The sequence below is a fragment of the Manihot esculenta genome, chromosome 7 (assembly GCF_001659605.2).
Source record: "Manihot esculenta cultivar AM560-2 chromosome 7, M.esculenta_v8, whole genome shotgun sequence".
Classification (NCBI taxonomy): Eukaryota; Viridiplantae; Streptophyta; class Magnoliopsida; order Malpighiales; family Euphorbiaceae; genus Manihot; species Manihot esculenta.
The window spans coordinates 5,992,211-6,004,288 of NC_035167.2; the positions used below are offsets into that span (position 1 = coordinate 5,992,211).

General features: G+C 29.6%; 1 protein-coding gene across 1 annotated transcript; it reads right to left on the minus strand.

Annotated features, from left to right (window-relative positions):
- Positions 1-6,150: 6,150 nt before the first annotated feature.
- On the minus strand, positions 6,151-6,793 carry LOC110619625 (pathogenesis-related protein 1). Its single transcript, XM_021763145.2, has one exon. It carries the CDS (start codon positions 6,761-6,763, stop codon positions 6,272-6,274), a length of 492 nt encoding a protein of 163 aa, XP_021618837.1. The 5' UTR covers positions 6,764-6,793; the 3' UTR covers positions 6,151-6,271.
- Positions 6,794-12,078: the final 5,285 nt, after the last annotated feature.

Below are 12,078 nucleotides of genomic sequence, written 5' to 3' on the forward strand. Positions count from 1 at the left end.
AGTCCAGGTACCATCAGTTAAGATCAAGGAAGAAGTTGTACCGAAGGCGGTGTTTAGAATCAGATATGGGCACTATGAGTTCCTAGTAATGTCGTTCGGGTTAATGAACGCCCCTACAACATTCATGGATCTCATAAGCAGAGTTTTAGTCGGTTTCTGGATCACTTCGTTATTGTCTTCATTGATGGTACCTCAGAGAGTTCCAGAAATACAGAAAAGTATGCCCATTATCTGAGGTCAGGATTGCAGATCGTGAGAGAACATGGCTTGGATGCCCAGTTCTCCAAATGTGAGATCCAGTCAAGGAGCATATCTTTCTTGGGTCATGATATGTCGGAAAAAAAAAAAAAGAAAAGTGAGGTAGACCCCTAGAAAGTTGAAGTTGTAGCTGACGAGCCCAGGCCCATTGTAGTGACAAAGATCAAGAGCTTTTTGGGTTGGGCAGGTTACCTACTGGAGGTTCATCCAGAACTTCTCTAGAGTTACCGCTCCTATGACCAGATGGACCAAGAAGAATCAGAGGTTGTGTGGTCTGTTTAGAGTGAAGAAAGTTTTGAAAAAGCTAAAGAAAATATTGATGTCAGCACCAGTGGTGGCTCTGTCCACCAGTAATGAAAATTTCACAGTGTCCTGTGATGCGTCCCGGGTGGGACTAGATTGTGTGTTAATGTAAAGTGGCAGGATGATTGCTCATGCTTCTAGGTAGCTGAAGAAGCATGAGTTGAATCATCCTACACATGATCTAGAGATGGCGATGGTAATCTTTGCACTCAAGATGTGGAGGCAGTACCTGTATAAGGTATGATAACAGATCCTTACACATCGAAAGAGCTTGCAATACATCTTGAGTCAAGGGAGAAGAACCTGAGGCAGAGGAGATGGGTAAAAACTGCGTAGTGTTTATAACTTCAAGGTTCAGTATCATCCGGGTGAAGCAAATATTTTGATAGATGCCCTCAACCGGAAACCACTTGGCAGCTTATCCCATCCCTTAGTACAGTAAGAAGAAGGCCAGTAGTCAAAAAACGAGAAGAATCAGAACTGCTGTGAGTCAGCAGGAGAGTTATGAAGTTGTCCGCAAGAGGCATGTAGAGTTTCAGAAGAGGGAAGAGTTTTTGTCAGAGTGCGTAGTGAAATCTTGTTAAGGTCTAGGAGAAGGTTGTGGTATTACTGGAGGTGTCTCCTTAGAGAGGGTGATTCGTTATGGGAAAAAGGGTAAACTAACTCTAAGATACATCGGACCCTTTGAAATCCTGCAAAGGATTGGGAATGTATCCCACGAGTTAGATTTGCCCACTACGATAGAAGAGATCCATCCATTTTTCCATGTTTCCACGGTATATGAGTTCGTGTCAGATCCGAGTGAGGTTTTTAAAGGAACCAGAGGTGGGGATCGCAGAGGATCTCACCTATATTGAGCAGCTAGTACGGACTGCAGACACACAAGTCAGAAAGTGTGGAAACAAGGAAATCCTGATGGTGAAAGTCCCTTGGAATCACCTTAAGATGAAAAGTGCACCTGGGAGATCGGGAGTTCATACTCCAGTGGTACCGTGTTTCTTTGTAGACTATAGTTTATGTGTTGTCATGATTGTACTTATGTTATGTATATGCATGTGCTAGTTGAGGAACATTCGGGGACGAATGTTCTTAAAGGGGGGAAGAATGTAATACCCGGCTAGATTCCGGCATCGGAATCCCTACCTTCCGGCGGAATCTCCGTTGGAATCTGGAATTCTGACGATGCCAGAGTCTTCTAGAGGGGTAAAATGTGTTTCTAAAATGTTTTCATACGATTTTATGATTTTTAATGGAAAATAAATGAGTTTTTAAAAGATTAGGCCAATGAGGCATTTGCCAGGTTCGGCCGCCGAAAGTGAAGTTCGGCCGCCGAACATGGGAAGGTTTCGGGAGCGCTTTTGGCCTCCGAAAGCTTTGTTTGAACGAACCTCAAGTTCGGCCGCCGAACATGCATGAGTTTAGGGAGCACGTTAGGCTGCTGAAGGTCGTTGACCAGGCCGCCTATAAAGAGCCCTCAGATCGAAAATGGGTGAGTTTTCTCCCCATTCTCGAGCTCAGGTGAGTTTTTGTCCTCCTTTGGTCGTTTTCATGCTTTCCCTACCCATCCCTCAAGTTTTCATGAGTTCTACCCTTGTTTTGAAGTTTTGAAGCTTAAATAGAAGTTTTGGAGCTTGGATCCTCCACACCTCCGAGTTAGGGATCGCACCAACCCTCGATCTTCAAGAGGTAAGTGTAGATCCTTGCTTCCCTTTGTGTTTAATGAAGTTTTAAGAGGTTTTAATAGTTGAGTATGGGTAGATATGCATGTTAAGGTTTATGTGGGTTTTGTGCCCAATGTATGTTTATGTGCTGATTGTTCGGGGCCTGGACTAGTGTTTATGCCCTATATGCATGTGGGAGAGTGTATGCATGATTGGGAGAGGGCAAGTGAGATTTTGGGTTGTTTTAATGGTTTTGGCTTATGTGGGTCATAAGCTATTTATGTATGCTTTTTGATGTTGTTTTTGGAGTTTAATCTAGTTGTTAAGCTCCTTTATGCATGGTTAAGGATTTATGCATGTTTTTGAGAAGTTGAATGCATGTTTAGGATGTTTGGAGACTTGTTTGTGCATGAGGCTGAGTTCTGGACGAACTCAGGTTCGGCAGCCGAAGGGACTTTCGGCCGCCGAACGGACTTTCGGCCGCCGAACCTGCCTGTGGAGGCAGCTTTTGGCTGCCGAACCTTGCCCCCGAAAGTTGGACTTTCGGCTCTGGAGGGGAGATTCGGCCGCCAAAGGTGCCGCCGAACATGCATGAGTTTCGTCTCTGGAAGAGACTTTCGGCCGCCGAAGGTGCCGCCGAAAGTAGCTGAGTTTCGGCTCTGAAGGGACTTTCGGCCGCCGAACCTGCCGCCGAAAGTGCCCTATCCAGCCTTCCTTTGCATGATTTCTATGTTTGTTTTGAGGATGTTTTAGGGGTATTTGGGGAGATGTTTAGAGTCCTATTAGAGTATGTTTGGTCCCTCACTTGAGTCCACTTGTGTAGGATCGGACCTGAGGAACCGAGGTGTTTAGCAGTGTTAGCTGCGTCAGAGTTAGTCCAGAGCTAGTCAAAGGTGAGTAGAACATAACTCTTTTAATATTAAAGAAATTAAATGTTTTAAGCATGTTCATGCATCACGAATACCATGTTATGTAATAGGTTATTTGCATTAGAGTTCACGAATATGTTGCATTGCATAATACGATAATGACGATGTGGATTGATATTGGATGATCCATTAGCCCTTAGTATGACATGATATGACATGATATGACATGATATGACATGTATGGCATGATATGAGATGGAAAGACCAGGCGTGGCCGTATCGCCCCTGGCATAGAGTAAGAGAAGTCCAGGTGTGGCCGTATCGCCCCTGGCATAGAGTATGTGAAGTCTAGGCGTGGCCGTATCGCCCCTGGCATAGAGCATTGCTGAACTTGTTATGATATGAGATTTATATGTAGAGGGCTATTGGTGACAAATTCATCCTTGATGTGTATTGTTTTGTGATGTGATGCATGTCATGAAAGCATATGATATAATAAACTGTTTTTATTTAGTTCTGCTCACTGGGCTTTTTAGCTCACCCCTCTCCCCTAACCCCAGGTTTGCAGGGTCAGAGATAGTTCAGGAGGTCAGCAGGTTATGGTTATGGTCATGATTATGTAAGAGGATAGTAGTGGACATGATGTATTTGTAAAGTTATGTAATAATGTAAAAGTATGTATTAAAATGTAAAGTGAGATAATGTAATGTAATAGATAGAGTTGTGCTTTGCCCTAGTGTGTAGTTAATCCCTCTGTACATAGTCTTTATGTATGTTTTATAGGGAGATATGAAAACCAAACTTATTGTATGTTGCCCCATTAGAGTTGATGATGAGAACTCTAGTATTGGGGTTTATGATTATGAGTTGTGCATGCACAGGTTAAGCTTGGTAAATGAAAAAAAGTTTAAAGTTTTTATGTAAATGTTGATCATGTATGGGATTAATCAGGTATACAGGATGCATGTAAGGCTTGCTACGGGTCCCGGCGGCCTTATGCCGATCTGGATCCTAGCGCCGGTAGCGGTCCGATTTTCGGGCTGTTACAATGGGTAACCGCCAGACGAGTTTTCGGGTGTTAGTCTCCAAAGATAAATGCAAGTTTCTGCTAAAAAACGAGACGAGGTAGGTAACCGCCAGATACATGACCGGGTGTTAGTCCTAAAACCGTGAAAAATAGTTGTAAGCTTTGAATCTGAAGAATCGAAGACTAATGGGAGACTTATGATATGACATAACAATCGCTCAAAGTAAGCCATCAGCTATCACCATAAGACAGGGTCACGGGACAAGGGTCTGATAAGCTGATACGTGGTTCCACCCGTAGCAAGAAAGACTTGAACACTGTAGCACTTGATTCTTCATCAAGCCTCACCTTCTCCTGAACAGATCAAATTTTTACATAAAGTTACTGTTAATAGATACAATCTAGTAGATACTCATTACACCTATAATCATGGGATCTCTTATGTACTAGTCGGTTCAGGTACTCGTCAGATTTTCAGGAGATGCGATAACTAACCCCATCTTCTTACAATATAAGAGCTAATGATTGCAAATATCAAAATACACATTTTTACACAACTACTCTTGAGTTCTAAATAATTTATTTCACTCGCCTTAAGGTAAACACTACTTCATTTTAAACTTTAAATTTAAGCAACTGTATTTTAGCAATAGTTATGAAATTATTATATTATTACTCCTAAAGTAACAGTTTAGCAATTGTTTAAAATTATTATAAAGATTTACTTTTTTACCTATATAATAACATACTTAAATAAAAATTTATTTTATATTTAATAAAATATAATTTTATCCGCTTTTCGTCCGTTGCTAAAAAATAAATAAATTGATATCTTATACTTAACACCGAAAATAAATACAATAGATTTGAAACCATTGTTATTAACCTATGACTATTATTAAAGTATACAAATAATAATTTATAGTTGTTACCTTTACACCATATTTGTAATAGTGCAACCAATTTAGATTTTTAATTCAATAAACCAAATTCCTATAGAATTTCAATTCAATAAATACTTACTAATATAATTAAGATAAAAATTAATTAGTTTTAATCATATAAAATTATTAATTCAATAAATCAAGTTTATATATTAATGTCGAATATTAAATTTTTAATTTATAATATAATTCTATTAATTTTGAATTCTCTCCAAAATGTTTCATATTTAAATTAGAGTTTTCCACAATATAAAAATTTTATACTCTCTCTACGTGGAATTCTTTATTTTACATTTCTTATAACTTATTTAAATAAACTATTTATCCTCCAGTTTATTTAATATTTTCACTCATATAAAATATATTTTCTAACTTAAAACTTTTATCAGTATAAATATTTCAAAATTTTAAGAATCATAGATGATTTATAAATTTAAACCTATATTCATATTTTAGAATCGAAAATATTATATAAATGAAAATCGTTTTCTCCAATTTAGAATTTCACTAAATAAACTAACACTAATATGAATTTGTACTATCTTTTAAATTCATGAACATTTACAATTAAGATCGTTGAAACGGCAACACTTCTCATGTTCATACAGATGAAACTCTTATTTAAATAAGATATTACTTCATTAAGAGTGTCATTATTCATCATCTTTTATAAGCTAGTATTAACTTTATATATCATTTAATGATCACAAATTTAACATTTAGTTCCCTTACTAATAATTTGTCATTATCTTTTAAACTTTACTTCAGTGATTGGCTAAAAAAAGTTGGATTTCCATTATTAGTAAGTCTAACTAACAAGTCTTAACCCTAAACCTATAGATGTACTTTTTATTAAATCTCTCGAGAGTCCTTTAATAAATGGATCTGTCATGTTATTGCAAGACTTAAAATAAATAATTGTTATTATTCTATCAGCAATTGATTGCCTTATGTATTTATGTCTCAAGCTTATATGTCTAGATTTATCATTATAGGTTTTACTATATGCTTTAGACATAGTTAGCCAAACTAAGTTTAGGGATACTTTAATTTATTTTTTTGAAATAATTAGACTAAGTTTATAATAGTTAAGGCTGATTAACTGTTTTATTATTGTAATGATTTATTGATAATACATAGTATCTTCTTCACTTAGTAATGTGAAAGGGAACAAGCTAAAACAAAACATGATCCCATGAAGATTTGGAATTAATAAGGTTTTTGCCCGACAAAGTTGCCAGGAGGATCATAGTTGCATCCAATGAAGGTTCCTCCATTGTTGCACTTCACCTTAGCACATCCTAAGCGAACCGAGTTACGCCAAACCACCTGTGTGTAGTGCAAGCACTGCTCTCCTCCAGTACAAGAATTAGAATTGTAATCGTAAAAAGCCTTTTCGTCAACCCACAGTTTTACAGCATCTTTGCCTGAAAAGTCACCGGTGCTCATAGCAAGATTCTCCCCGTAAGGTGGGTTAGTGGAATGCACAAGATTGCAGTCACCAGCTCGTTGACTGGCATAATTCTGAGCAAAAGCTGCCACTGTGTTGTCCCAAGTCATGGGTCCAACACCCACAGCTGCTCGAGCTTGGTTATGTGCATCAAGAAAGTCTTGTTGTGAGTCCTGGGCGTTTAAGGGAAGGATTAGGCTGGCTAAGCTCACGAGGCAAAGGAGAGAAAGTGAATTCTTGTAGAACGCCATTTTTGAGTTTGAGAGAAGATCTTAGGCAATGGATGATTAAAAGATGTTTGTTTTGCTTGGCATTTATAGAGATAGGAGTGTGGAATTTTTGTGAAGAATATGGAAGTATGAAGAAATTGGTAATGACTTGAGAAATTGCATGGAACTCGTTTTACATTAATCTACCGCAGAAAAGTCACATAATTATATTTTATTTTTTAATTAAATATTTCGAAATTATAAATACATATTTATTTTTATAATAAATTTATTCGATATAAATATAAATAAATTGAATTTTACGCTTCAGAGGATTGTTTTTTTTTTAAAAAATACTTTTCATTCTGTCACGTCAGGTAGGGTGGACACGGAATTAAAATTGGTCACAGACTCACAGTGGCAAGAAAATGCCACACGTCATTATTCTATTCTATACTCCTAAAATAGCATTTCATTAGAATGGGTTGGTTATTTTAACCAATGGTAATATAACACATCAGCAATTTCATAAAACTAAAAATTTAATAAATATATAACTGTCGTAAGCAAATGCCACGTACCTTGAATGATTACGAGTTTATTTTCTTGTAAATATGATATTTTACATAATTAATTAATTAATTAATTGCGGTTCAAAATTTAATTTTAGAACATTAAGAGAATTGCTTGAGGTGGCAGATCCCTGAAAATTCCGATTTGGATTACGACTCTTGTTTTGTTAGAAAATATTCAATTATATTAACTTATCAAATTGTTTTAGATTAGTTTATGAAATTACTATTTTTTTTTGTTAAAGTGTTATTTTAAAAATTATAATTATAATTATAATTCGTTTAATTGAAAATCATCAAAACTAAGTGATTGAATCAGTCAGATACAATATACATATATAATTTATTGAATTAATTCTTCATTTCATAATATTTAAATTTTTTATTTTTTTAAAAATATATCATATAATCTAAATATAAAGCACTCACAGATTTAATCTGATAAAAAATACATGAAAATAAATTTAACAGATCTCAAATTTTACTCTTTCAATTTTTAATTTTTATTTTAAAAAAAATCTCTCTCTATACAACAATTTTATTATAACTATAATTATAAATTTTATGTAAATTTTAAGGGAATTATAATCGAATTTTCTTTTTTTTTTTTTATCCCTAACAACCAGAGGTAGCAGCCCTCTTTATATACTGGAGATAGTGAATTTTATATATTTTCAAACTTCTTTATTTATTCAAAGACTTTTCCGAGAGAATTTTCCATATTAGACTTTAGCTTACGGTGATTAATCCGTGAATTTTGCAGGACAACGATTTATAAAAAGAAGAAGAGTATAAAAAAAGTTACGTGATTTTTCAATTTTCATTTTAAAATTTATAATTTAATTTATATTAAAATAATATGTGTAATATCTTAATATTAATAAATAATAATAATGTTTAATATTATTAAAAAATATATAATATAATAAATAAAATATAATTATTAATTAAAAAATATAAAAAATATTATGTAATTTTACTTATTTTTATTTTAAAATTTGTAATTTAATTTTTTTAAATTAATATTTATAAGATAACTTTTATAATAATTTTTATTTAATATCTAAAATTTATCACTATTTACTAATAATTTAATCAGATATTATTTTAATATAAATTAAAATACAATAAAAAATTAATAAAATTACAAAATATTTTTTTTACTAATCCTAAAAAAATTACTACATATGTGTAATAATTATATGTTATTCATTAATATTAATGATTATAATATAATTATTATATGGAATTAAATACACTAAAATTTTAATTTTATTTATTTTAAATTTTAGCTATTAATATTAGAATAATTTTAGAATGATGAGATTTTGAATTTGAATTTCGTTCAAATTAATTATATGAAAAAAAAAATTTTATTTTATTTTTTTCAATTATGTTAATATTTAATAATACTATTCGTATTTTTCAAAAATTAAAAAAAAAAATGATACTACTCGTGGCATATTAGAAGAGTGAAGCTAATATAACTTAAAAATGATCAAATTAATTAATAAATTTAATATATCAAAATTTACTTATTAAACACAATTTATATTTTCATTAATTTTTAATTTATTATTTATTCAAATATTAGCATGACAATAATCTTTTGACAATATAAATATAAACGCACGCGTTAATAACAATGACTGAATAATAGTTTTTTTAAATATATTATTCTCTATATTTCATAATTTTTATTTATTTTTTTATTATCTTAAAATATTATTAATTTTTTATTTTTATATAAATTGACTATTATAATTTATTTTTAAAACAATCTCTTATTAATTATTAATTTTTAAATAAATATTTAAAATATTTTTTAATATTTAATAAATTTAACATTTTTAGATTATATAACTGAAAAAATAATAACAATAGTTATCTATCTCAATATATTTAAAAAATAAAATAAAATAATTACAAGATAAATGAAATAATAATAATAATTATTATCATTATAAGCATATTCTTTTTAAACATTTCTTCATAAATATTTAATCATTTTCAGTATAATTTCAATTCATTTAATCGCTTTCAGTATAATTTTAATTTAAAAGTCTTGTGTGTTTAAAGAAAAATAAATAATAATTATTTAAATAGAAATTTTAAATTAATTTCAGAGGTGTATAATTATTTTAAAAAAATAATGTAACGTAAATTATTTTATAGATATTATTTAATTATGATAAAATTTTTGCAGGATGATAAGATTTTCCCTTGAGGATGCCGTGTTGGAAAGGGTTAAACTTGAAAAATTATCCAAGCCCTAGAGTCTGTGGTCATAAGCCGACGCTAATATTTCATATTTATCCATTATTTTCTTTACATTGACAGAAACAATGCATCTATAGATGATGACGATGGCGCCGGCGACGGCGACGACTATGTCATCTGCTAACGGCCATCTCTCTCACCGCCAATCACGGCAACTTACTAGTCAATAAGACAATAACATTAACTAACCAACCAACTAATACAGTTATCAAGATAAGAAGAGTTATTCCCATTGTGTCACTAATTTCACACTAATCAAGACATGCCTCAAATTATATTTATTACAATAAATTATTTAAATTTTTTTATAAAAAAATTAAAAAAGAACCCATATAATTAATTTGATAATAAAATACATTGAATAAATTTAAAAATTTCTTAAATTTTATTCTCTTAATTCTCAATTTTCATTTAAAAAAATTTAAAAATAATTAAATAATCTAAATTAAATCTATTATATTAAAAAAATAATGACGATTATATCAAATAAATTGAAAATTTTATTGTAATTATAGTGAAGATAATTTATAAAATTAAATATAAATTTTAAAATTTTATTTTTAATTATCATTATAATCAAAATTTTTAATATTATATTTTAATTTTTTAGTTTTTTTATAATTATAATTAATTTTTAAAATAATTTTGATCAATTTTTATCATGTCATGTAATGTATTATTTATTTATTTTTATTAAAAAATACTTCATCGTTTTTATTTCTATTTTAAATTTTAAATTTTTTAATTTAAAACTATCTAAATTTAGATATTAAATCAAAATAGAAATTTCATATTTAAATTAAAAATTAAGTTATTTTAAAATATATGATTAATTAAAATTAAAAAATTATTTATATAAATCTAACTAATATTTAAAAATTTAATTAAAATTATTTTAAAAATTAATTAATCTTTATTATTTCTATATATATATTCCAACACGAACAACTTTACTTTTTCAATCCACTAAATTAGGGTGTGAGTTAAGATCTTTTAATACTTTTATCTTTTATAACTTTATTTTACTTCATAAAATCTCTTTCATAAGTGTTAACAATATTCAATTTAAATTAAAAAAAAAAAATCAATCGAATTGAATTAATTTAAAATTTTAATTATTTTTTATTTATTTTAATTTTATTCGATTTAATTTTTAATTTTAAAATTTTCAATTCAATTTAATTTTAATAAAAAAAATTTAAAAATAATAATAATAATATATTATTTTTGATAATATAAAAATTAAATCATAATCAAAATTAAAATATTTTAATTAAATTTTAAAATATTAAAAATAAAAATTTTATTAAAAAAATTAATCGATTTAAATTATATTAATTTAATTTAAATTAATTTTTATTTAAAATTAATTTAATTTAATTTTTATAAATACTAAAATTTTAATTTTCGCTTACGAGAGAAAAAGAAAATATCAAAAATTAAAAAATAAAAATTGATCTTTTATTGGTTTAATTTTATTATTTTACTTTTTATATTTCAAAAAATCAGTTCATCTAATTTATTGCATGATGAGCAATATGATATAGCCAAATTACGTGAGATTATTAGATTTATTGATTAAGAATTTGAGGAATAGTTAGGGGTGTAATCGAGCCGAGCCGAGCCGAGCTTTCTAAAGCTCAAGCTCGTTTATTAAAAAAGTTTGGAAGCTCGAGCTCGAGCTCGAGCTCGACTCGAGCTCTAATATTTGATTCGAGCTCGGCTCGAGAATTAAATATTATAATCGAGCTCGATTTGAGCTCGACTCGTGAAAAGCTCGTTCGATTTAATAACGAGCCTAATTCGAGCTCGAGCTCGAAAAGCTCGATTAAGAAGCTCGTTAATAAAGCTCGAGCTCGAACTCGGAAAGCTCGATTAAGAAACTCGTTAAAAAAGCTCGAGACTGAGCTCAAAATTAAAAAGTTTGATTTGAGCTCAAGTTCAGGCTCGAGTTCGAATTAATAATTACACTTTAATCAGTTTTTAATCATCATTAATTTAAATAATATAAAAAAAGAGAGTATACATAAAAAAAATTACGTAACACAATTTATAACTAAAATAACACAAATAAATATAAATTCAACAACATAATAAAATTAGATTACACACAAAGTTTAATATCAAACGAATAAAATTGATTCCAACTTCCAACAGTTGAAACAAGCTAATATAATTTAATTATCTTCATAATCATCTTCATACTTGTTCAATTAGTTAACTTGAATTTCAACTTCAACATCCATATAACCTTAATTAATTATTATTAATATACTTTGATAATTATTATCATCTTTTATATTGTATGCTTAATTATATACAAAATTTTTTTTATAATTATACTTTAATTTTAAAATGTATATAATTTTTACAACTCAATTTATCATGTAGTACTATAATTTTAAAGAATACTTATTATAATAATTAATATTAATTATTTGTGATTATACATTAATTTTATGAAATCTTATTATAATAATTATATACAAAAGATTTTTATAATTT